Here is a 26,972-nt window from a genome sequence, read left to right as displayed (position 1 = left end):
TCTCACTGGCTTTTATTTCTCCTTTTGATTTGATAAGGGAGGGGAGGATTTAATCGACATTATACTCCTTCCATCTGCCACATCTTTAATGCAACCTTAAATGGGCTAGAGCCTGCAGCAGGTCCCTGGGGCACTCCACACTTGCCTACTTTCAATCATTCAGTTCTCTAAGAGATATTTCAGCAAATTCTCTACCTTTGGCTAAGGGCCAACACATTAAAATTAATTCGGCAGCAAAATTACCAAACTAAGATATGTCATTACTATTTCATTCCCCCCATAAACTGTGTTAATCATGTATTTTTTCTGAAAAGTAATTTTTCAATTCAACTTTAATGGCACTTTATAAACTACAATCAAATTTATTCTTGCTCTAACACAGTTACATTTGCTCCATGATTTTATTGAGAATTTCTGTATTTTCATTGCCTTCTTTTTCACTGGCTCACATTTCCCCAAAATTTAGGTGTGATAATCCTGCCGAATGTTCCTTACTCCTACAATCATTTTGGATAGAACCATTATTTCAAACAGTGCCCTGATTTCTACTGATTTCCATTCATTCATTCATTCATTCACTCAACAAATACTATTTTTCTTTGTAGAAATGTAGCACTCGGCACTTGTCTTTCTTTGCTCAGGCTGCCATAACAAAATATCATAGACTGAGTGGCTTAAAACACAGAGATTTATTTTCTCACAGTTGTGGAGGCCGGAAAGTCCTCCCCAGGCTTCAGGTGGCTCCATCGCTAAGGCTACCATCAGTGGCCCTTTGGCCTGTTGAACAGAGGCAGTGGCCCCCATCCTTTAAAACCAAGGAGGTTTCAAGGAGCCCTGATGATCTCTGAATCACCTTTAGGGTTATTCTTCCCTTTTCTGGAAGAATAGCACACATTTATGGCTGAAAGCTCTATTGTCCTGTCCTGCAGGATCTAAGAAATCTGACAGCCTTCCTTCATTTTGTCTCATTGTTTCTATCCCCTTTAGTTTTTCTTTCCCTTGCTGCTGGTGTTGCTGCTGGAATAACCCCCATCTCTATTCCTGGCTCCTGCTGAGGTGGCTGCTTAAGGCCAGGAGTAGCACCTATGATCTCCTTATCAAATGGCTGTACAGCCCTCCCTGAGTGTTCTCTTCAGAACAGATTTCTCATTTTTGGCAATATGGATAGGCTGAGAATTTCCCAAATCTTCAAGTTATGGTTCTTTTTTTTTTCTTTTGAGATTTATTTATTTGCTTACTTATTTAGAGAGAGAGAGAGCACGCACTCGCGCGTGCAAGGGGTAGGGTGTGGGGAGAAGAAAAGGGAGAGGGAGAGAAATCCTCAAGCAGACTCCCCTCTGAGNTCTTTTGAGATTTATTTATTTGCTTACTTATTTAGAGAGAGAGAGAGCACGCACTCGCTCGTGCAAGGGGTAGGGTGTGGGGAGAAGAAAAGGGAGAGGGAGAGAAATCCTCAAGCAGACTCCCCTCTGAGCCCAGAGCCTGACACAGGGCTCGATCCCAGGACCTGAGGCAAAACCAAGAGTTAGCTGCTTAACTGACTGATACACCCAGCCATCCGTGGTTCTTTTTTACTTAACAATTCCTTCTTCAATTCATCTCTCTCCTTTCCCACACTTTACTATAAGCAGTCAGGGGTAACCAAGATACTCCTTGCAACCTTTGCTAGACATCTCCTCAGCTAAATATCCAATTCCATCCCTTGTAAGTTCAACCTTCCACAAAATACTAGAGCATAGTTCAGTCAAGTTCTTTGCCACTTTATAACAGAGTGGCCTTTGCTCCAGTCCAATAACATGGACTCATTTCCACCTGAGACCTCACCAGAATCACCCTTAGCATCCCTATCTCTAGCATGCACCTTAAAAATTTTCCAGCCCCTACCCATTACCCAGTTCCAAAAATTCTTCCATATGCTTCGGTATCTATTACACAAGCACCCCACTTCTCAGTACCAAAATTTGTGTTATTTGGGGTTATCCAGAGAAACAGAACCAATAGGATTTTGAGCGTGGGCGCGCACGCATGTGTGTGTCTGTGTGTGTGATGAGAGAGAGACAGAGAGAGATGTAGAAAAAATTGGCTCACATGATTATGGAGTCTGAGAATCCCAAGAGCTGCTATCAGCAAGCTGGAGACCCAGATGGTTTAGTTTCAATCTGAGCCCAAAGGCTTGAGAACCAGGAAAGCCAAGGGTATAGTTCCAGTCCCAAAACTGGCAGGCTTAAGATCCAAGAAGACGGTGTTTCAGTTCGAGTCCAAAGGCAGGAAAAGACTAACACCCCAGCTGAAAGCAGTCAGGCAGTAAGAGCTCCCTCTTACTCAAGCTTTTTGTTCTATTCAAGTCTTCCATTGATTGGATGAGCCCCCCCCCCATATTAGGGAGGGTGATCTGCCTTACTCAGTCTACTGATTCAAATGTTAATCTTAACCAGAAACATCCTCACAGATACCTTGGAATGTTTGACCAAATGTCTGGGCATCCCATGGCATATACAATTAACCATCGTAGCATTATAGGATTTACAAAAATCATTAAGGCAGTTTCTGTCCTTGAAAAGCTTACAGATTTGTGCCAGGGCCAGACTAGACACAAGGTAGAGGGAGACAGCTGCTATAATAAAGGCAAGGGAGAGTGTTATGGGAGAGTCGAGAATCTATTAATTTTGTCTTGGCAGATCAAAAGAGGGTTTCATGGAAGAGCTGCCATCTGAAGAGCCTTGAATATAAGTAGAATTTGGGTAACTGGTGATAAAGGAGAGGAGGGAACTAGAAGTTGTAGGTGCAAGATGAGCAGGGGTGTGAAGATGCATAGTATAATTGTAGAGCCAGTACTAGCCTGGAATGTCTTGGATATTAGTCTGTCAAGTAAAAATAATTGAAAAGCAAATTAAATCTTTAAAGCATGTTCAAGAAAATGCCAAGGCAGGGGATGGGGTGTATTGCATTCACATTACACAGCAAAACAACATACTATCCTCTTTCATAATTTCTTTCCCAAATCTCACACAGGAATGCCACCACGCATGGCAGCGGCTCCAAAGTTTCTCCTCTCCCACACTCTAAAGCCCCCAAAACATCCTCTGCCTCTTTTTTTAACCTATATTTCTTCTCCCATCAGTATCTCTCTGTTCTTTCTAATGTAAATCCATCTGGCTTAGCTTCTCCAGCTCTGTCCCTTATCCATTACCTTCACCTATTTTTCCAAAGGCCTAGGAGCCAATTAGTTCTAATCCCTAACGGGCTAGAAGAGATGAAACACCAAGGATATCCTTATGTTCATAATGTTTATCTCTGAAATCTGAAAAATAGCTTGTACGCTTTGCTTATGTATCTTTCCAGTGAAAGCAGGAAATCAATAAATCACTTGATATATATAAAAAGTAGAGACTATGAAAACGTGGTAGGAAATGAGGCTGGAAAGGTAGCAATAAGAGCTAATGTCTATGGGGCATTCACTATGTGCCATGCAGTATTTGCCCCATGTAGCATTTAGCTTTGAAGGCCATGCTAGTTCATCTGAACTTTACTCCACAGCCCTTGGGAACCATGGAGGATTATGGAAGATTAGTGGTTATAAAACTGACATGTCCAGATTGTATTTTAAGGTCTACCTGTAAGATTAATGCAATTTTACAAAATAGATTTGATGGAGGCAAAGATCAGAGGCAGGAATAGCAATAAGGAAGCTAAGAAGTATAGCTGAGAAATGCTCAGGACCCATCAATCTGGACTTTTTAGGTTGTAACAAAGAGAGGTTTGTGCAGACTGTTTTAATATAAAATGTTTAAAGGATACTCAGAGATTGGGACAAGAACTAGACTTGAAAACCCTCAGGATCTAAGAAAGCTCTAGGGATTGAGGACTCTCTTCATCTTTCTCCCTCATGCTCTCTCCCCCACACTTCTAACTGCTCTGCTCTCCTCTTGGGCTCAAATACCCCTCCTCTCCTTCACTTCACATCCAATCACAGAAGGAGCCTCTCAAGAAGATTCCGTTAATTAAATCACCCCTATAGGCATCCTCAGCCAGCAGCCACCAGTGAGGAAAGAACAGTTGGCCAGTCCTTCACTGACTGCCCAGGCCATCCACTGGGCAAGTGAGGGAGAGGCCGTGAACACAGCTGGCATCATAATTAATATTTCTTCTGGTGGTATGGTTGGAGAGGAGGGGATGATTTCTATCTTAAGCCAAAAATCAATTTAATTAAGTACCATTCTTCATTATACTGTCGCTTGTACTATAACCTTGACTGAGGCACTTACCTCCTCTTTGCTTTGGCTTCTTCATCATTCAAATGGAGATACAAGTAACAGCACTTTAGATTAGCATTCTTCAGAATTGCTAGCCACACTTAGTTAACATGAGGTTTCACTTCTGTCCCACTTCTGGTTAACTAAGAATAACAATACCTTATGTGTGTAATTACAGTTTGCAAATCAAGTTCACAACCATTTGATTTGATCCTCACAAGAACCCTTTAAGGTAGGTAAGACAGATAATATTACCTTCATTTTTCTGAGACCCAGAGAGGTTACATGATTTATTCAAGGTCACACAGCTATCAAGTGACAAAGCCAGGACTTGAATTCTCATCTTCAAACTCCGAGTTCAATATGTTCCCCTCTTGGTGCCTATCAAGGGTTGGGTTGCTTGTTCTCAAGGAGCAGATCTGCTATAGATTCAAGACCACTGTCTTCCTGTTCTTTCTATTCTTATGTCTCCTTTTTTTTTTTTTTTTATGCCTCTCCTGTTCTTCTATATTTCTAATTTATTACAGAAGTCTCTGGCCTTTAGTAATGAAGGGTTTGGTTGGAGACATTCCAAAACTTCCCTGGGCAATGACCCTTGCTTCCTGAATTGCAGGGAGACACTCCATTACAGTCACTACTCTGACCTCAGCTGGAAACATCGGGGAGGATGGAATCCTGAGCTGCACTTTTGAACCTGACATCAAACTTTCTGATATCGTGATACAGTGGCTGAAGGAAGGTGTTATGGGCCTGGTACATGAGTTCAGAGAAGGCAAAGATGACCTGTCAGACCAAGATGAAATGTTCAGAGGCCGGACAGCAGTATTTGCTGATCAAGTGATAGGTGGCAATGCCTCTCTGAGGCTGAAAAACGTGCAACTCACAGATGCTGGCACCTACAAATGTTACATCATCACCTCCAAAGGCAAGGGGAATGCTAACCTTGAGTATAAAACTGGAGGTGAGTTACTTTTAGAAAGGGGGAAAGAGAGCACCCAAAGGTATTTTGGGGCTAAAGACCATGGGTTGCTGCTGAGATATGTTATGCTCATGAGTGACCAATAAGACAAAGACCGTCCTTGCCGCACCAACTCCAAAAATAACCCCCCCATAAGTTTTGGTCTTAAAATCTTCTGTTCAAGACTCTAGTATTCTCTGAATTTTCAGGTGTATTCCCTGAAATATTTTGCCAAAATAAATGTGGTCTCTTTTATGATAGCCTTTGCTGCTGCTAGTAAGAGAAACCTATGATCCGGCCTGAGACTTTTCTATGCTAAGTAGGCCCTAGCCCAAGTCTGAAATCAGCACCTCCAGGGACTCATGGGAGTGGAACCCATTTTAAGAGAAGTTCAGAGGGAACTAACCAAGAACAATATTGTTCTATAAACTTACTAATCCTCCCCCAGTGAAATCTACCCTTCCTTATCAACTCAGCTTAGTGAATTTATGTATAAGAAACTCAGATGGGTACTGTGAGGAGTAAAAAGATAATTAAGAAAACTAGATGACTGTCGCTGCTCTTGCAGAGCTCACAGTATATAGTTTATAGATTTGAGGGCTGGGGCAGAGATAAGAAAAATAGGTAAATACTTATAAATTGGTAAAGTCTATCAAATGCATTAAGAGAAATATAGAGTGATTTGGGGATGCAGAGGGAGAGAGAGATCACATCCAAATGCATAGGGAGGGAAGGGATAGGAAAGCCCCTATGGAAAAGTTAGCATTTGAAAAAGGCCCTTCAAAATAGGCAGAAAGTATCCTGAGGCCTCCTGGCCTACACTAGTCTGCACAGGCCTTCCTTGGACACTTTAAAACATGTGTTTCTATCGGTGTAAAGCACAGATCTAGAGCCAGACCTGGGCAAGTACGGGGGCCTGGGCAAGGCAAACTCACTGAGACTTAGTTTCTTTGTCTTAAAATGGGGATTAATAGGGTCATGTCAAAGGGACACTGGAGCCAATTGGAAGGGCTCCCAATGGCAAAGCTGGAACAATCTGAGCAACAAAGTAACAGCATAGAAGCAAATGAAAACTCCAGTATAAAATAAATACACATGAATCCATACTTCCATAAATATGAGGGAGATGACACAAATCTTCCTTACAGATGAATTCCAAATAATGTATTTAGATCTCCCCACTCCAGGAGGTAGAGCTTAGTACTTCTTCCCTCCCCCTTGACCACACTCAGGGTGTGTTTTTCTTAGTGAAGTCCAGCTTCCAGAGAAACCTGGCAAACACTGCCTCAGCCAGGTGATCAAAGTTAACATTATCAATGATAAGTCATGTCGATAGTAGGCATTCTGATGTAATATGATGAGAAGAGCACTTTTCCTTCTATGGTCTTCCTCTCCAAAACCCATAGCATCAATCTAGTCATGAGAAAAACCCAGACAAATTCCAAAAGAGGGGCACCCTACAAAATACCTGACCTAGACCACTCCAACTGTCAAGACGATGAAAAACATGGAAAGATTGAGAAACTGACACAGACCAGAGGAACCTAAGAGGACATACCAACCAAATGCAATATGGGATCCTGGGAAGAAAAAGGACATTAGTGGAAAAACTGGTAAAATACAGATAAAGTCTGGAGATGAGTTAGTAGTTATATACCAATGATGGTTTCTCGGTTTTGACAAAGGTACCATGATTGTTTAAGATGTTAACATTAGGGAAAATGGTGAAGTATATACAAGAACTATCTGTGCTATCTTGGAGACATTTCTGTAAATCTAAAATTATTCCAAAATTAAAAGTTTGTTTTTTTAAATGATGATAACAAGAGAGATCCCAAGAACTATTGTGAGGATCAAATGAAATACTGTCTGGAATTTGGTACCTAGCACGGAGTGCACCTTCAATAAATGGTGGTTCATTGTCGTGTATGCTCAGCTCCTTACATCATCTCCCAGGAGCTCATTCCCTGCCTGCTGCGAGCAGATGAGTCTCATCTGCCCTGCCAGATAGAAGATTCTTTAAGAGCAAAGCAAGGGCTTTCCTTTCACCGCTCACTCAGTCCCAGCATAGTCCCAGGCAAAGGAAAGTGCTAAATAAATTAATAACTTGGATCTTGCCATTTGGCATAATAAGCATTTTATAGTCAAAAGTCCAGGCCTTAACATGTTTCAGCAAATGTCTCAGTACCTGGATATTAGAGGAAGCTAGTCTTAATTCCAAAGTTCATTTACATCCCCAGTAAGGAGGATTATCTTTGAAGAAAACAAATGACTGTCTCTACCCTTGGATACCAGGGCTGAAGAGTCTCAACCTAAGCAAAATCCAAACCCCCGTGATGACAAGGCCTAGGTATGGAATTTCTGTGGGTGATGGGTGAATGCTTCTGTTTTTCCTTGTCCCTCTCTCCCCCCTCCCTAACTTTATCCTCCAGGCAGAAAAATACACAAAATCCAAGAGTCTTCACAGGTGCCTGAGAAAATGCCCAATTTCCTTAAGGAACAAACATTTTGTGATCAACTTTATCCCTTATCTTTAAGGGATGAACTGGAACTCCTCTTAGTTGGAGAAATTTATCTGTTATAACAATTATACCTAGAACTTAGGTCCTTGGAGTTTGTGATTTTGACCAAAGGGTTGTACAAATCATTATTTGCATCTACAGTACAATGGGCCAGACACAGACGGCCCGCTGGGGAAGTACTGAGTCACTTCAATGGTGGAAATGACTGTCTTTTTAAGACTAGTACTTCAAAGTATATTGTTTAATCTGTATGACCTTGACATCTGCCCCTTTTGACTTTCAACCCTGCAGCCTTCAGCATTCCAGAGGTGAATGTGGACTATAATGCCAGCTCAGAGAGCTTACGTTGTGAGGCTCCCCGATGGTTCCCCCAGCCTACAGTGGTCTGGGCATCCCAAGTTGACCAGGGAGCCAACTTCTCAGAAGTCTCCAATACCAGCTTTGAGCTGAACTCTGAGAACGTGACCATGAAGGTTGTGTCCATACTCTACAATGTCACGATCAACAACACATACTCCTGTATGATTGAGAATAACATTGCCAAAGCCACGGGGGATATCAAAGTGACAGGTGGGTTTCTCCACACTTTTTGCATGGGTTTACTGGGCAAGAATCAAATACAAATTAAAATCTAATTGGTTGAACAGATACATTATGTATCAGGGCATAGGAAACTAGAGAGTCCTCTTCATGGAGAACTTGACCACAATTATAGTTGGGATTGCTTTACATAAGACTAACACAAAACAATATTTATGGAATATAGGTAAAAAATCACAATGAGGCTTCGTCTTGTATGCCTTCTTGTTGACTAGAGGTGGTTGCCTGGAGAGCAGCATTTAGGATTCTGTGGCCCTGTCTAACTCAATAGGACTACTTTGGTGAAGCAATGGGGAAAATGGCAATCATTTGACATCCTTGATCTACATCCCAAGCCCCCCAAACAAATTGATCTGGTTCTAGCCCACCTTTGAGAAGACTTTCGATCTGAAGACTGAAAGTGTTAGGGTCCAATGCCAACTTAGTCTTATTCAGCCCATCTAGGACTGGTTCATGATCCCACTAATATTGGCCCAGGATTAATCAGAAAGCTCTAGATTGAACTGGCCTCCCAAGCTAAAAAGACTAGGACTCAGAGAGGCCCAGTTTCCCTACTTTAGTGCATAAAAATCTAGGGTCGAGCTAGTGTCAAGAAAACGTACAGACCGGATTATGACTTTTAAGATCATCCCTACTGCAGCTGAATTAAATTCAATCTATAGTGGAAAGAGCATGTCAGGAGAACTGCTGTCTTATACCAAGCCCAGAACCAGGTGGAATACCTTGTACATTTAAGTGCTCTATAAATGTTTGCTGAATTTAACTGAATAAATCATATTTTTGTCAGCTTACTTTTTAATTTAAAAGTATATATATGAAAAGGCAACCTATGAAATGGGAGAAAGTATTTGCAAATCATATATCTGATATTCAGAATACATAAAGAATTCCTACAACTCAACAACAACAAAAAAATCAAATAACCCAGTTAAAAAATGGACAAAGGACTTGAACAGACATTTCTCCAAGAAGATAAACAACTGGCCAACAAATATATGAAAAGATGCTCGATATCACTAATCATCAGAGAAATGCAAATCAAAATCGCAGTATCACCTCACAAGCATTAGGATAGCTAGTATTTAAAAAAACCCGGAAAATAACAAGTATTGGTGAGGATGTGAAGAAATTGGAACACTTGCACATTTTGATGAGATTATAAAATGGTGCAACTGCTATGGAAAGCAGTATGGAGATTCCTCAAAGAATTAAAAATAGAACTACCATATGATCTAACAATACCATTTCTGTGTATATATCCCAAAGAATTGAAAGCAGGTTCTCAAAGAGATATTTGTACACCCACGTTCATAGCAGCATGATTCACAATAGACAAGAGATGGAAGCAACCCAAAATGTCCATAGCAGATGAATAAACTAAATGTGGTATATTGGACTGCATGGGTGGCTCAGTCAGTTGTGTCCGACTCTCCATTTCGGCTCAGGTCATGATCTCAGGTTTGTGAGATGGAGCCCCATGTTGGGCTCCATACTGGGTGTGGAGCCTGCTTAAGATTCTCTCTTTCCCTCCCCCTCTGTCTCTCCCCACCTCCCCCTCAGGCACATTCTCTCTTTTTCTAAAAAAAAAAAAAAAGTGGCATATACATACAATGGAATATTATTCACCCTTAAAAGGGAAGGAAATTCTTTCACGTGCTACAACATGAATAAATTTTTAGGATTATCATGCTAAGTGAAATAAGCCAGTCATAGACAAATATTCTATGATTCTACTTATATGAGATATCTAAAGTAATAGTCAAATTCATAGGAAACAGAAAGTAGAATGGAGGTTACCAGCAGCTTGTGGGGGAGGGAAACGCAAAGGGGGGTTGTTTAATGGGTAAAGAGTTTCAGATTTGCAAATGAAAAAGATTTGTTTTCAACAGAAAACAGAAAAAATCTGTTTCATAATAATGTGAATACACGTAAAACTACTGAACTGTACACTTAAAAATGGTAAAGATGGTAAATTTTATGTTTTTTACCACAATAAGAAAAAGTATCTAACAAAAAAATCATACATATGAGAAAAAGAGAGCTCTTCCACCATCCTGAGGAACAAACTGGTGACTAGTGAATAGAATGCTCTTAGTTTACTGTAACAGAAAACCAACTCAAATAAGCCTGAGCTAAATGGAGAATTTAATAAAAGAGCCTCAGGGTATCTCATGGAACCAAGAAGAGGAGTACAACTTGGCTTCAGGAACTGTTGGAACCAGGAATTTAAACACCACTGGGATTTTCAATTCTCTACTTTATTCTTTTGTTATTCTCTAATTTTGTTTTTTGTTTTGTTTTGTTTTGTTTTAGTCTATAGGGCAAAATGTGATTCCCAAGAGCTCCTAGCTTTAAAAATCTCTCACACTCAATACGGTAACCAGAGTGAGCCTTAATCCCACAATCCTATTCTACATTTTCAGAAAAGCTCAACTTGCATCAGTTGCCCACACATAGACCAATGAGGCAGTACCTGATGGAAGGCCTTCCCTGAAGAAAAGGGGGGAAATGAACCATTGGGCATTTAGAACGATGGGTGTTGACAATAGTATCTCAGTTCAGATCTCAATAAATATCTCCAAACTGTATAACTAATGCCTTCCAATAGAAAGGGCAATAACTGAACAAACCACAGAAATTGAGCACACCTTTTATTCAGTGAGCAGATTCTTTTTCCATACATGCTTATTGAATACATTAGGACAAGTGTCCCATGTATCAGTACTAGGACTAAATACAATATGGTACCCTGGGCATAGCTCAAAATTCAGAAAACAACACAATTCCTTCTTGCCATGTACAAAGTAAGTACTCCATACATGTTTTTAAACAATTGGATGAGACCACAGAGTTTTCATCCTGTGTTCTCTGACTCTACTGCTAATTTAGGTAATTCATTCAACAAGTATCTATTGTGTGTCAAATATGTACAAAGCAATTTTTAAGTTCCATGAAATACTGAGGTAAATAGCATAAATGTCACAAGAGGAGCGAATCACAGTGTAGATAGATATGGTGTCTAGGAGAAAGAATTGTTAATTATGACTGTGCCTCAGTAGATGAGGCAGAGTTCAAGCTGGGCTTTGAAGGAGAAGAATGGTTTTGATAGAATAGGAAGGTCTGAAGTCAGGAGCCTATGTCAGTGGTCCAGGGGAGAAATTATGAGGGCTTTAACTGGGGCAGTGGTAATGGAAAGGAAAGGAGAAGAATCAAAACCTAATGAAAAAAATCATCATGGTGACACAAATAGGAAGGACAAGAGAAAGAGCAAGTCGAAATGGGTCTGATATTTCTACCCAGGTTGCTTAGGAGTTTAGTAATGCTATCAACCCAAAATTAAAACAGGAGAAGCAACATGAAGATGAGGGTTTTGGAGATGTTGAGTTGAAAGTGCCCATTGTGTCCAATAGGTAGCACATAACCCAGCATGTGACGGCATTCTCCCTATAACCTTCAACCCTACTTTACATATTTCCTTCTGTGAGAAGGTATTCCCACCAATGTAACCCTTCTAGCCTCTCTCGTCTCCCTTCTTCCCCTCCTCCCCAGAGGAGGAGGAATTAATGTATCTGATTAGTGACTTTAGTAGGAGAAGCTAGACACAGAGAGTTTGGCTCCTCCTTCTCCTTTTCTCTCTAGTGAACCCTGAGAAAGTCTGCTCCTCTAAGCCGTCAGTTGCTCAGCAGCAGAATCTCCCCTTGCAGCAGGAAGCCTGCCCCAGTCTGGTTGTTGCCTGTCACTGGGAAAGCCTGGGCTGCAGCCCATCTGCCTGTAGACCAAGCTTCATCTTTTATTATCAGACTTAACCAATGATAAAGGTGATATTTTGGTCTTCCAGTTGCCTTACTCTTTTTGTCTTATCCTTTAATTGGTTCAGAATTCAGTTGGGGAAGAGGGTGCTACTTACTTTGAACCCCAACAGCAGGTGCTCAAAAATATTTACTGAATAATTAAATTTTTAACTGACATATACAGTAGCAACCATAAATCCCGATGTGGAACTCAGGACAGAGCTCAGACTAAGGAGATGTTCAGCTTGATGGAAGTAATGCTTACTGGGCTTGTTGTTACAGGTAATACTTGTTGAGTGCTTATTACATGCCAGGTCCTGTTCTAAGTGCTTTACAGCCCCATAAGAACTCTATGAAGTCCATTATTATCTTAGCTTTATTTTCTAGGTGAAGGAACTGAGGCATGAATAGGCTGAGTTCCCTGCCTTAAAGTCACACAGCTAGTAAATGTCAAAGCTGAAATGACCTAAATGAGATTGGATTGTCTAGGAAGCAAATTAAAAGAAGAGTAATCTCGTTTCTTCCCTTCTACCTTTCCCGACTTCAAAATGCGAACAATATTTTCGCATCGCTTTGTAGTGGTGTGATGAAGCAAATGACACAGAACCTGTAAAGGTCACTGCCTACGGGAAAAAATGTGTCTGAAACCAAGGACCAGACATGACCGCTTATCCTATTCTTTATTTGGTAAGCAAGAACAATCTCTTTATTGGTCTCGTTTTTCATTTGGCTGAGTGTTCAGTGGCACGGACAACAGACTGGAACTTCCTTTGAAGAAAGATAAAGCTCTGATTTTAAGCCAGTTACAGAGAGGTGGAGAATAGGGTACAAAATTGCCCCCAAATTGGGGTAGAAGTTGTATTAGAAACAACTTATTCTGTTTTTCAGGTACTTTTCTTTGCCAAGCAGCCACGTGAAGAAGACATCCAGCTTTTCCTCTGTGACCCTGAACTTGTTTCTCTCCCTTTGCAGACTCTGAGATTAAAAGGCGGAGTCACCTACAGCTGCTGAACTCAAAGGCGTCCCTGGGTGTCTCTTCTTTCTTTGCTATCAGCTGGATACTCCTGCCTCTCTCCCCTTACCTGATGCTAAAGTAATGAGCCCTGGCCACACAGAAACATGCAAAGTCATTGGTACGGCAGGTGAGATGGATCGAGAATGGTGTGGGGATTGGATCTGTGTGTGCTTGTGTCCCTAACCAGAGTCAAGCAACCTCCCGCATCAGCCTCAGAAAGAAACATTTGATAATGCCAGGCCAGCGGGCACTATTCCTACTGGTCTTGTGAAAGGTAAATATGTGTGAACGATGCGCTTACAGCAAAAACAACTCTGCAATTCAAATATTTGTGTAAATTCCAACATCTTTTCATGTACCGAGTATCCATCCACAAGGCAAGAAGAGAACGAGAAAGAGATGTTTAGCCCTGATAGCTCCTCTGGATTTCACTGTTATTTTACAAAACATAATCACTCACACAAGTGACCTCCACCTGGCCCTTCCACAAAGCTCCTATTGACCAGAAGCTTGATAAATGACTCCCCAACTAGCCCCGCCCCTGCTGAGACTTCTGTCACTTCAGTCCTCTGGCTCCAATTTGGAGTAGGACCTTGCTTTCCGAATATTCTTGTATGGAATCTGTGTCCAGATGAGCTCATGAAGCTCCAGTCAGCACTATCACGTGACTCAGTGGCATTGCCACCGTGCATCCAGGCTCGCAACCTGAGAGCGATTTCTGTCCCCGCTCTGTCCTTGGCATCCATTTGTTACCAAGCCTCAGAGCATTTTCCTGGGTTGTCCCTCAGACTGACCCTAATCCAGCCTCCACTATTTCACACACCTGACTACTTCTAAAACCTTATACTTGCTCCTTCCTCTCCCGCTGTCCATTGATAGGAACTAAGATGCCAAAATAAAACGATTCAAATGCTATTTTCATCACAGCATTCCTTCGTGCTGGAACCTAACGTGACTCTCTGGACACTACTGTGTCAGAGTCAAGGTCCTCAGTCATGTGGTCACAGCGCTTCCCGCTTTCCATGTGCTTCCTGCTTCTCTCAGCTGCCTGCCCCTCTCTCTGGTCTTGCTCCCTCTCTCACTGGCCCTTCCGGGGAAGTCTCCTGGATTCTGTGGCAATTCAAAGCCACACTTCCTTCACCCATTTCAATCAAGTGCTTCCCAGCTTATAGACCACTTTCCTGATGGTCCCTTTATTCCACAGCCCCTTGGCATGCATGAATAATTTATGATATCTTAAAGTCTCAAAGGCACGTATATTCCTTGCCTAGATTGTTAAGTAGGGCAGGCAAAGATCTGTCGATCCGCTTTTCATTCTTTCTCTGTTCTCCAAACACAACAGTGCAGTGCACAAAAGGGAGTCTTTGCAAGGAAACACGCCCGTTCCCACCTCCACGGCTGTCAGTGGAGGGAGATTTCCCTGAGGAAACTCTCTCTTGAGGATCTCACTAGTAGAAAAGGAACACTTTCTTCTTTCCTTGATTCCCCACAACACTGTAAATGAATTTTTAATATCCTGCAACTAGATAATCTGACCTATAAAGTATGGCTTATTCATCTTTATCTTGTGTTCCCTTCGAGCAGCCATTTGCAGCTTTTTCAAAAAGCCATGACATACGTGGAAGGGACGATATTCACACGCAGTATTCGTGGGTTATATACAGTTAACCGATTAGCTACCACTCCACCTCTTTCTCCCTATGACTGCAGAGGCATGACTTTAAATCAATTTTTAAAAATAAATAAGTAGATCATTACTCATGAAGCCCATTAAGGGACTGTGGGGGAAGGTTATTGAAAAGACATTGGGGCGCCTGGGTGGCACAGCGGTTAAGCGTCTGCCTTCGGCTCAGGGCGTGATCCCAGCGTTGTGGGATTGAGCCCCACATCAGGCTCCTCTGCTGTGAGCCTGCTTCTTCCTCTCCCACTCCCCTTGCTTGTGTTCCCTCTTTCGTTGTCTGTCTCTCTCTCTGTCGAATAAATAAATAAAATTTAAAAAAAGAAAAGAAAAGAAAAGAAAAGACATGACTATCAGGTGACCCATGAACTGGACCTGGGTGATCAGAGGCTCCTCACCTCCACCCCTGTCCTTGGGACGAGGGTCCCACTTGCCTGTCTCACTCCCAGAGGCTGCGCCAAGGACACAGCCTTGAGATAATGATGTGGTGTTGAGAACACCTTGCATGGTATATGTGACTGAACCTAGTGATGGCCCCTATATTAACTTTTAAGACTTGCAAGGGTCTACTCGTCTTCTTGCCGCCCAGGACAGGCCTCATGTGAAAGGGCCCTTTGCTCACTGAGACTGCCACCCGCCAACCCAGAGTGGCCTACCTCTTTCTTCTGTCTCTCCCTGCCCTATAAGTAAGGGGGCACGGTTTCAGACTACTCCCAGGGAGCTCCTGGGAGGGTTGCAAACCAACACTGAGCACAACATTTTAGGTCACACACACTCGTTGGTTGGACACTCAGGCTGAAGTCATCTTTCTCTCAGTTCATAGTTGTTCTCTCAGTTCCAATTAGCTCTAAGCACGATCTCCTTCCTGAAGAAGAGACTCAAGACATCTCCCTTCCCCCAGCAACCCATGGTAGCATGTGGTATTGACAGAACATCATCAAAATACAGAAAAACAAGCCCATCTCTGAACAAGAGATACCCTCATACAGGGGCAGAGACTTTCAGTTCTCTATAAACGTTTGCTGAATGGTTGTAAGGACATCCTATTTCTGTTATTTTCAGAATCCCAGGAATCTGCAGACCTATTTCACCATAAGATATGACCTAGTTTTGTATTTCTGGGGGGAAATGAATTCATGTCTAGAAGTTTGGAGTGAACAAATAAGATCAAGAAGCAAAAAAAAGCCAAAAGCAACTCATAGAAGACTCCAATATGAACCAGATAAATCTACCTTCAAAGACATATATTAAGAGCTGGGAACATAATTCATCTGAACTGGATATGTGTTAGGATTAAGTCAATTGCAAGTGGAGACAAGTGGATCTCCATACCTCAGGGACCCCCCCCTCACCACCACCCCCCCATCCAGGGAATGAGAGGATGGGATATTGCCTCTCCCTTGTCTTTGAATCTTTATATTGCTGTAATGTTGCTCTAAGTTCCCAAAGTTTTGATTTGCAATACCTCCACATCTTATAATCCATAAACTAAGCTGCAGTGGATATAGTAAGAAGCTGCTAGTTAGCTGCTACTTGACAATTCAGAGGTGGCTGAATTTTAGTGATGGGTCAAACAATTCACTTTTCGTTAGGATGCTTCCAAAAGTGCCTTGGAATCTCCTCCCACCTGAAAAATGCTCAAGAAATGTGGACAGGGTCATAATTTAAACTTAAAACTTGTAGTTGGGAGACACGGGTTTTCCAAATTATCTGAGCATCTTCTTTTTAAAACAAACAAATGCCATTTTATTTCTCAGGTGACATGCATCCTTGAACGGTCCAGGAAAGGACCTCTCATCATCTCTGTATACGGCATATGTCAACACAAGGTTTCAGGTTTCTACGTTCTGTCTTGCATGGACAGCGACCACCTCAGCTTTCAACAGCACCTAGAGCACTGGGACTCAACGGGGTGATTTTCACACCCCTCCCCGCACACAGCGGACATCTGAAAATGTTTGGAGACAGTTTGAGTTGTCACAACTCGGGGGAGAAGGGAGGGTGCTATTGTTATGGATAGAACCCAGGGATGCCACTCAACCTCTTCCAATGTACGGAATTATCCACCCACAACAAGAATTACCCAGCCCCAAATATCAGGTGTAGAAAGGGCTCTAGAAAAGAGGGAAAACAAATCTGTTTGCTTCCTACAAATAGGCACTATCCTCTATCTCTCTGGCTGCTGTCAGAGAGAGCCAGAGCTCAGTTTCAGGCAAGCAGGAATTCCTGATGGGGTTATTTCCAGCGGGTTCCTTTCCCTTCATTCTACAGCACAAATTAGGTTCTATGAGAGCTGCCTGAGGTCTATCCCAAGCTCTCTCACTCTGAGTTCAGATCTCAGGACACTGCCTAGTCACAATTCCAATGAAAGCAACAAAAACATGTCCCCTCCTTGAAACACACAGAGATTTCTGAAAGCAGGGGCAATGGACCTTTGAAATGAGACCCTGAGGAATAAAGCTTTGATCGAAAAGAATGTTTTGTTCACACCCGCCTTTCCATACTTTTCACGTGTTGATGTCCGCCTCCCTGGCACTTTGGACCCACCATGACTGTATTACATTTTGTTATAGAAAGCTTGATTTTTTAGTTCTGACCATTCAAGAGAATGATTAAATGCCCATTTCCTATACTGTTGTCTGCCTGGTTTGTCAAAGAAAATGAGCATGAGGGAAGATGGATAAAAGCCTTGGATCAAGGTCTAAAGATTAGCACCTACCACGTAATGGGTCTTCAATAAATGTTCGTTGAATGAAGAAATAAATGAATAGGAGTAGCTGGGCCTAGTTCCTTAAGGAAACTCCATAGACTTTGCCGACCTGCCACGTGTCCATCTGGGAAAGGTCTCAGTGGCTTGAGGCAGGTAACATTTGGGAGAATACATATAGGTGGACAAACCCATTGCTCTGGTGTCAAAAAATCTGATGTTTACTATTCAGAAATTATCAAATTCTCAAATCTTAGAGGTGAAGGACCTCAAAATCCTTTCCTAGTTCTTTCACTTTTCAGATGAAGACCCAGAGGCCCAGGGTGAAGTGTGTGTAATGTCCTCAGGTATGTGACTTGCCAAAAATTGCACTGATAGTTGGTAGAGGGATAAAATCTACAGAAAATTGAATTGCCAAAGGGCAAATTCTCAGGGGACTTTCAGAACAACTCTTCCCTGCTGTGTTTCCAGCTCGGTCCCCATCAGCCTTTTGCAAGAAGAGACCAATGCTGACCCAAATTGAAAAAGCAAACTGTGAGAGCATAAACACTCCCAACCCGGGTAAATTCTTCGGCCTTGTCCATGAGCACACGGCAGATGCATTAGACAACAGATGTATCATATCAGCTAAAGTGCAAGAACCAGAATATGATACACACCACAAACATTTGGGGAAGCTCGAATCCGGATGCCAAAGGCACATTTGACCAAACAAGTCAAACTTCAAGGTGAAGTATCAGCTCCCAGCTATCCCCAGGTTGTTTGACGATTTGTTTTAAGTGCACAGTGACCTCAATCTGTGCATTATTAGTTGGGGGAAAGGGTGTGCACGGTTCATTGCTGCATAACAAAGCTTCTGCTTGATGGCATATGTGGTATGCTTCGGTTCTATGATGAAATGGAATTCCCAATCTCCCTCCGGCTGGTGAAGTCTCCACACATCCAGCTGGCTGCTCTAATTCAGACTGTCTTACCATGTGCCCCAGCTCCTGCTCCTTCTGACTTTTGTCTTATTTCCGCTTTCATGTCAGTCATCTCCAGGAGTCCCCGTATGAAAGCCGTGAGTGAGAATTAACTGTCACAAAAACAGAGCCTTAGCTTTGCTCTCTCCTTTAAATTCCACCTACCTTCCAGCACAAATTCTCTCCCCATGAAGCTGTTTCTGAGCAGTTCTACACAACATGATTTTACACTTGTCTTTGGTCTATGCGTTCAATTTACCTCAAAATTGCGCACTGTTTTGTCTGTTGGTTTTCACTGTTGTGTACTTGGACTCCCTTGAAGATGATGACAAAATAAGGATGGGGGTCCAGGCAGGCAGCCCTTGGAACTCTGTTCTTAGAAGAGGATCAAGCAGACACACCCAGGAAGTCTTATTTCCTGATGGGTGTTTGCTGGGACAAAGCAGTTAAATCACAGCCTAGAAGGGGGCTATGCACTTATCACTACAGGTGCCCCTGTGTCTACTGAAAGGTATGGCTCCCCCAGAAAATGATATATCTGTGTCTTCTCAAAGTCATAACTGGACCTTCAGTATTATCTTATCTCTTCAGTTCAAATCTAACCATCCTAAGGAGTATCCTTAGCATTTTCAATTGAAAGTCCCTTACGCAAAACTCTAACAACACCTCAAATAAGAACTTTATGAATACCTTGGTCCTATCTCCCTTCTTTAGAACAAGCTAAAAGTGACGCCCAGTTAATCTAGCCTGTGAGCAGTTCATAGCCAAGTGAGAGCATTTCCCTTCTCTTTGCCCTCTGTATTTGCAGTTACCAAACGTCATTTGTAACTACTCATGTGTCATTCTAGGGAGAACAGTTTAGGTTTTGACAGATGCAATTCTAGGACCTTATGGTACTTAATATGACTTTGATGAGTTGGTTCAGGTAGCCATATAGGACTCCAGTGGTGGGTCCAGGCCCACACCTAGGGTAGGTGAGACTAGAAGTATGACAAGGTTACCGCATACAGATAGCAGCTTCTATTAACAGGCAGTGGTGCCCCAGAAGAAGCCAAGTCACAGCCTGCTAAGGGAGGATCTAGAAAAAAAATGAAAATTATCTTCAGTTTCCTCTCCCTTCCCTTTTATCCATTTTCTCCCACATGGCCCAATCAACCTGCCCCTCGGCCCTGAGTAACTCTCTGTTTTTCCACCATTCTTTCCATTAACTGCCCCACCTCCCACTGCCCAAGAAAGAAAATGCTTCCTGGCACCAAGCTACACATGAGCAGGTAATTTATGGACTACTGCTTTTATTAGCTCAATGTCTTGCCCTCCCATGAAGGCAAGTCTTTACTTTATTGAAATAAAGCCATGAGTGAAAATATCAAACAAAAATATTAAATCACTGAGAGATACTTAGGATATCAAAGTGTAGACCAGTGATTCTCAGCAGGGAAGTCTGGAGGCAGGGAGTGTGGGGGCTTTTTAACGAGACAGACATCACTACCTCCACCCCCATTGCTGCAGTGAAGAAGCACAGTGTGACATGAGACAGACTTGAAGTGAGTACGTTACCTTTATACACAGGTGACCATTGTGGAAGTGTGAGGTCAACTAATGCAAATACTACCTTTAGAGAAGGAAAGGAAATCAGATGCCTCCTATGTGTCAAATGTCATACTAGGTCTTTTTCTCATTCGAGCCTTATCCTATATGGCGGGTATCACCTTGCCCCATCACCATCACCATCACCATCACCATTTTACAGAGGAGAAAACAGGTCCTGAGAGGTTAAGTAACCTAAGACCACACAGTCAACGGGTTGAACCAGAATTCAAGCTCAAATCTATCATCACAACCCATACTATTTCTGAAAGAGTCTGGTCATGCGTGGAAGTGCCATCAGAGGCTTAAAATATTATATGAATATTGGCCATCATGTTGCTATATGTGTTAAAACACGAGGAGTCATTGGGAGCTCTCAGCTTCGCTGCTCCTGCAGATTTGCAGTTATCTGTGAGGACGGCTCTTCTCCCTGGAGGAGACTGTGATGCTGCCTCAGTTACACACTTGGGGCCATTTCCCACCGCAGCCCTTCCCTGGGTCACTGAGGGGCTGGCCATGGACTCACAAGCCTCTCCTAACAGGCTCTGGCGACACCACCTTGTTGTGTTGCCAACAGTCCTTCCGGGACGACCTCTGAGACTTCAGAAGATGGCTGTGATCTGCTGAGGTGAAGTCTTTTCCAGTTGATCCAAAATGTCTTCTGAGACCAGTTTATATGTTCATTCTTGTCAGCCTCAAACATACCTGGAAAGAACACATTTAATTACTGTAAATTCTCCCCTGAATCCACTAATGTTGAGCACTGGGTCATACATGATCCCTTCTCCTCTGCCAAGACCAACTGTACTGGTTTTATGTAATCAAATCGATCGATTTTTCCACTTTCGTTTCTTCTTTTAGTACTTCTGCTTATATATGTTTAAGTATAAACTTCTGCACCCCTGGATTATGTTAAACTATTCATCTTTACATTATAATACTTCCATGTTTCTTTCTTAGCATTTAAAACTTTATTCCATCTTAATTTTTGGTATAATCCGTGAGGTAAGGGAGTTAGCCACTGTTTTTTTCAAATTATTCTCCAATACTATTTATGAATTAATCCTTACCTCCACTAACTTTTTCAAATATTACATTGCATGTTTCTATGTATACTTGTGTCTGTTCCTGAACTTTTGATAACCTTTGAGACCTACCATTTTAACAAGTCTACATAGGAAAGGAAAAAGAATAGTTATATGCAAATAGAGTTTTCCCAGCTAGTCCCCGGAGATAGGTAAGAAAGAGACCAAAACAGGGGGGAAATCAGAAATGAGTAGTGAATGATCAGAAGGGACTTATCAGTTCAATACATAAACCACTGTAAGAATTTTCCTGGTGTAAATGAAGGTGTTACCACTCCCCCTTAATGTGGTGAGCAAGGAGGAAGCATAATCAGGATAGAGATACACCTGTCAGAAAAATGTTTGGCTCCATTTAATTGCTCTTCCACCTCACCCATTTATAAGCCAAAGTATTCTACTTACTTACACACCCTCCGGGTCAGGCCTGAGCATATTCTGAACAGAGTTCCTGCTGTGGACAAAATTATATTGGGAGTTCCTGTCTCAATAGGACCTACCTCACTCAGCAACTGCAACTATTAAAGAGATAATTCATGAAAAGCAGTTACTACATTGCCTGGCTGTATGAGTTTGCTAGAAAACTGCCATAACAAAATACCATAGATGGGGGGGGGCTTAAACAACGGAAACTAATTTCCTCTCAGTTCTGAGGGCTGGCAATCCAAGATCATACTGGCAGCAGGTTTCAGTTCTCCTGAGGCCTATCTTCGTGGGTTGCAGATGGCACCTTCTCACTGTGTCCTTACTAGTCTTTTCTCAGTACACGTGCATCCCTTGTGTCTCTCCCTCTTCTTATAAGGACCAGTCATACGGGGTTAGGGCCCATCCATATGACTTCATTTAACCTTAAGTATCTCTTTAAAGGCCCTACCTCCAAAGAGTCACATTCCGAGGTATACCGAGGGTTAAGACTTCAACGTACGAATTTGGGGGGGGACACAAGTCACATAATAACACTAGCATATATGAAGGAACTAATGAAAACAAACTATTCTTAAGTGCATGTGTTGGGCAAGGCAAATAAACATCGATGCCACGGTAACCGGAAACATATGAACAACTTTGCTTTCTCCTCCTTTCTGACCAAGAATAGATGTCTAATGCTTGAACAGCTAGGACGGAACAGAAAGCCTTGTCCAAATAGCTACCAATTCCAACCAGGTCAGAGGATACTTGAAGGCTGGAGCACAATGGCTCAGCAGGTGGATGCTGCTAAGGGAACTGAATTGGCTAACGGCCTCCCCAAAACCATAGGTTACTATTTTAAATGTTACAAAAGACCGTAGAGCATGAAAAGACGAAAAATAAAACCAGTGTGGGTCCAATCTTCAAAGGAGGAGAACTGAGTGATAGGGGCAGTTTGGCTGCATGAGACTAAGCTAAATTGCTGAGTACGAAGCTGTCTGGGGGCTAGAGGGAGATTACAATCTTTTCTGTCCTGGGGCTCTCAGGACAGAAAATATCCTTTTCCTTTTTTCTTTCTTTTTCACTAAAATCCTTTTTGCAGTCCTTGAAGATGGCAAAGGGCTGTGTGCTGGCCAAAATCATGCAAAAGGGACACAAACACACTTACCCCTAGTGCTACATAACGTAAAGGTAGAAGAGAGCTTATTTGGGGAAAAACCTTCCAAGCAGATTTGAAGGAGCAGGGCGAGCCTCTGCGCTCTTGTAAGAGTGGCACACTTAGGCAGGGCATAGCTGCACTAGACCCAGCAGGGCCAAGCATTCAAGTAGAGTAGCCCACAGCCACTGCAGTGCAGAGTGACCCTCTCCCCCAACAATGCTCTAGGTATTTGCGGAAAAAGAACAGTAGGTAACTATAATGCCATGGAAGCCTCCAGTTGAGGAAATGGCCTTGTTAAAAAGGGGATCGCCCAAAGCTCAGGAGCTAATATTTCTTTTTTTAAGATTTATTTATTTTGAAAGAGAGAGACCGAGCACGGGGGAAGAGGCAAAGGGAGAGAGAGTGTTAAGCCAACTCTGCACAGATCCCAACATGGGGCTCGATCTCAGGACCCTGAGATCACGATCTGAGCTGAAACCAAGGGTCAGCCGCTTAACCGACTGCGCCACCCAGGTGCCCCCGCAGGAGCTAGTCTTAGGTCATTCTCCGTCCAAGGGCTTTCAGGGCCCTCCAGATACACATCTGCCCAGTCAAGGAAAAGGAATATGTGCCAGCAATTGTAGGGAGGGCAATCCTCACTACATATAAATGTCATTGGACTACTTGTCAGTTGAAATGGCAGCACAAGGCGGAACTGATTTTAAGAGCTCTAATATAGACGGGCCATAGGTGTGGTCTTTAAGAGCCAGGACTCTGCAGGACTCTTGTTTTTTTGTTTTTTTTTTTTTTGCATTAGGGCCCAAATTGTGATTTAAAAACAAATAGACCACAAACAAAAAACCCAAGAAACCTTCTGGAGTTACACTGCCAGAAAGGGCCGTGAACATGGGATCTCTAAATTCCCTTGTGTCATTTGGAGACCCCAACAGTCTCTTATCCCCACAGTACAGATAGCCCTCTGAGTTCACTAAGGGATGAAGTCTTTTCCTTTGACTTTTCTCTCTGCTTCATGTGCTTGGTTGCTCCCTTGATGAATGGTGGTTTCAATGTTATCATTAACACTATGAAAATAGTAAAAATATCTCAAACATATATATTGTAGAGCAGAAATAATTTACACCAAAAGTAGAGGGTCACTTTGGCCAAAAGATTGCATACATTTTTTGGTAGTTACCAAACAAACAAAAATCCAATGACTCTCAAATTTTTATCTCCAGCTTTCATCACTCTCTCCCAATCCAGACAGGTTCCCAACTACTGACCAGGCACCTCTATCCAAAGCTACTTCATTCTAAACATACCCAAAACAAGCTCATTTTTGTGAGTTATACTATCTATTTAAGTCATCCAAGGTAGAGCTTTCAGTCTTTGAAAGCTTTGACCCCAAGTCCTAATTAATTGGTCATCAATTTTTATCAATTATACTGCCAAAATGCCTCTATATCATTATTGTTCTAGTGTTCTTTATCCTTATTGTTCCTTAGTTCAGTATCTTCTCTCAAGTGAATAATTGCCCAGCCTCTAAACTAATCTTTCTGCCTCCAGTTTCATTTTGATTTTTGAACCATCCCTTTGAGACATGGTGGATGGGAATACAAGCTTGACCTCTCCTGAACAGAAGGGAAAAAGCAAAAATTCCTTGGGTCCAACTCACAAAAGAAGAGTGACAGACCTGAGAAGCAGAGGAACAAGACTTTCCCAGTCAATGTGGCATGATGCTTTGGTTTGATCCAATGATTTTGGCAGAGTTCTACACATTTTCTTGAGAGGAGATGGGAAGGAGATGTTCTTGATGGAAGATGGGAACACAGGGAGAATGGCTACTCAACTGGGGGGTTAAATTAGCCGAGAATCTATTAGGACTCAAGATAGGTGACCCTTACTTTCCTTAAGTAAGATGCAAAAGAACTTGGGTATGTACACACTCTAAAAATTATAGGCAAATTTTAATTTTTTAGAGAAAAAAATTACTCCTAAATCTACCACCCTGATAATGACTACCATGTCTGTACACACCCTTCTTGTCTCTTCCCACTGCATACATATTTTATATAGCTGCAATCACTGCCTTTGTCTTGGGTAAATATATAGAATTATATATCTAAAGATGTACTAAGTTAAAAAAACAATTGATTGGGGGCGCCTGGCTGGCTTAGTCAGAAGAGCATGCCACTCTTGATCTCAGGGTCTTGAGTTCGAGCCCCAAATTGGGATTAGAGATTACTAAAATAAATAAAGCTAAAAAAAAAAAAAAGGAAAACAATTGACCTTACCTAATCTCATACATTTCACCTAAGGACTTTTCAATCTGGTGTATATCATTCATTAGAGAGTAGCTCCTAATGGTAAAGGGTGACGTTGGAGCCTGGTTGTACCTACACAATTTTACACAAAAGGAAGGGTGCCAAATTTGGTAGAGTTCTAGCCATTTAATATCAGTGGACCCCAGATAGGGGGAAAATGCCTAACGTCTAGGAAATAAAGAAGAGAATCTCTTACTTTCATAACACATTCTGGCTCTTACTAGCAGCATCCTTAAAATGGGGTTAATAATACCTACTTTCCAGGGCTTTTGTGAGGAATAAATTATGTGAAATTACATTAAACTATTAAAAAATGATACAAATGTAAGGAAAAATTATTAGTATCACTCCTGAGTCTGTATCTCTCACTAAACTCCAAATTCCTTAAGAAACAACACCCTTACTTCCTACCTTTGTATCTCCCCATTCTACCCCCCCACAATATTATAATATAGAGGCAGAAACCGAGCTCTACTGGAGCTGAAAGAAACAATTTTTCCCAGAATTGTCAGGGACATCTCACCAAGAGTTTTACAGGGGTAATAATAGGGATCCGGGAGCTATTTTTAATATTTATAAAAGTCTAACCTGATGATATACTGTTATCAGCAGTAAAGCTTTACAAGCTAAATTAAACATCAGCGCCTTCCTTAATTTTTCTTGTTTTCCCTTGTAAATGGAATTATATAAAACAAATATGCATGTCATAGAAAAATTAATTGTTGCTTTATTTAATAAATATTTTGTGAGGCTCTGTGGTAACTGCCAAGGAAAAAAAGATGAATAAAAGAAGCCATAATCCTTGCCTTTATAGAACTCACAGTCCAGTGAGGACAGACACATTCAATGTGCAAGTATAATATTATATGACAAGAGCAATAATAAGGACAATCACAATCAAGGGAATATATGCAGGACTGTTAACCTAGACTTAAGTGGGCTGGGTGGTCACGAAAGGCTTCCTGGAGGAAGTAAAACCTTAAAAGACTTCTGGGAGTTACTCAGGCAAAGGCTGGATATAAAGGAAGAAAAGGAGGCCACACAATGTGTCTAGGCAGAGGGAGCAATATATACACAAGATCGAAGGTGACAGATAACTTGTCACCAAGAAATTGTAGTTCAACAGGGTCCCAATGTAGAATCGTGGTATAGGAGTAGGTAAAGAGAAGGATGGCATTTTACCCCAACTTTTATTTTGAAAATGATCACACCTGGAAAAAACTTGTAAAAATAGTGCAATGAATATCTACATACTTTCGCCTAAATAATCCAGGGAGTAGTGGGGAGGGTTGATGCGGAGAGGAAGAGAGAGAATGAATGAATGAGGCAAAATGTTAATAATTGGTGATCAACTGATGGTAGAGATTTCTAACAGTCTTCAGATGCTCCCTCTCCCCCAATCTGTAAACGTAAATCTTTCTACAGCTTTCCTCTATTTTTTCCTCCTCTCCCTACTTGGGAAACTTTGAAGATTAACTGGTCATAAAAACATTCTGCTGTAATGTGAAAGCTACAGGAATTTTCTTATCCAGATAAATCAGTATTTGTCAATGTGTTTCATAACCAAGTCCCTAAGGAACATTTCCAGTCTTTTTTTTCTAATTGCCTCTTCTGGAAACTTTAATATGCAGATATAGTGCATATTTGTCTTTATAATTGTGTATTATATATACATATGTATTATATATATATATTATGTATAAATAATATATATGCTTTCTCCTTAAAAGAGTAAAATTTGGGGGGCACCTGGGTGGATAAGTGTCTGGCAAGTGTCTTGGTTTCAGCTTAGGTCATGATCTCAGGGTCTTGAGATTGAGCCCTGCGTTGGGCTCCATGCTCAATGGTAAGTCTGCTTGAGATTCTTTTTCTCCCTCTGCCCCTGCCCCACCCCCCATTCTCTCTCTCTAAAATAAATAAATCTTTAAAAAAACAAAAAGGAGGGGC

At 41.8% G+C, this 26,972-nt stretch overlaps 1 protein-coding gene across 1 annotated transcript in view; it reads left to right on the top strand.

Moving 5' to 3' along the window:
- VTCN1 (V-set domain containing T cell activation inhibitor 1) overlaps positions 1-17,257 on the top strand; it is a 67,514-nt gene extending 50,257 nt beyond the window's left edge. The window contains exons 3-6 of the mRNA XM_034654175.1: positions 4,867-5,214; positions 8,025-8,303; positions 13,097-13,266; positions 16,575-17,257. Coding sequence (XP_034510066.1) covers positions 4,867-5,214; positions 8,025-8,303; positions 13,097-13,221 — 752 coding nt within the window. The 3' untranslated portion in view covers positions 13,222-13,266; positions 16,575-17,257. The remainder of the gene's footprint in view (positions 1-4,866; positions 5,215-8,024; positions 8,304-13,096; positions 13,267-16,574) is intronic.
- Positions 17,258-26,972: the final 9,715 nt, after the last annotated feature.

Source organism: Ailuropoda melanoleuca, chromosome 2 (genome assembly GCF_002007445.2).
Source record: "Ailuropoda melanoleuca isolate Jingjing chromosome 2, ASM200744v2, whole genome shotgun sequence".
Classification (NCBI taxonomy): domain Eukaryota; kingdom Metazoa; phylum Chordata; class Mammalia; order Carnivora; family Ursidae; genus Ailuropoda; species Ailuropoda melanoleuca.
The sequence above is the reverse complement of the archived record's forward strand: the minus strand, read 5'-3'. Positions and strand labels throughout refer to the sequence as shown.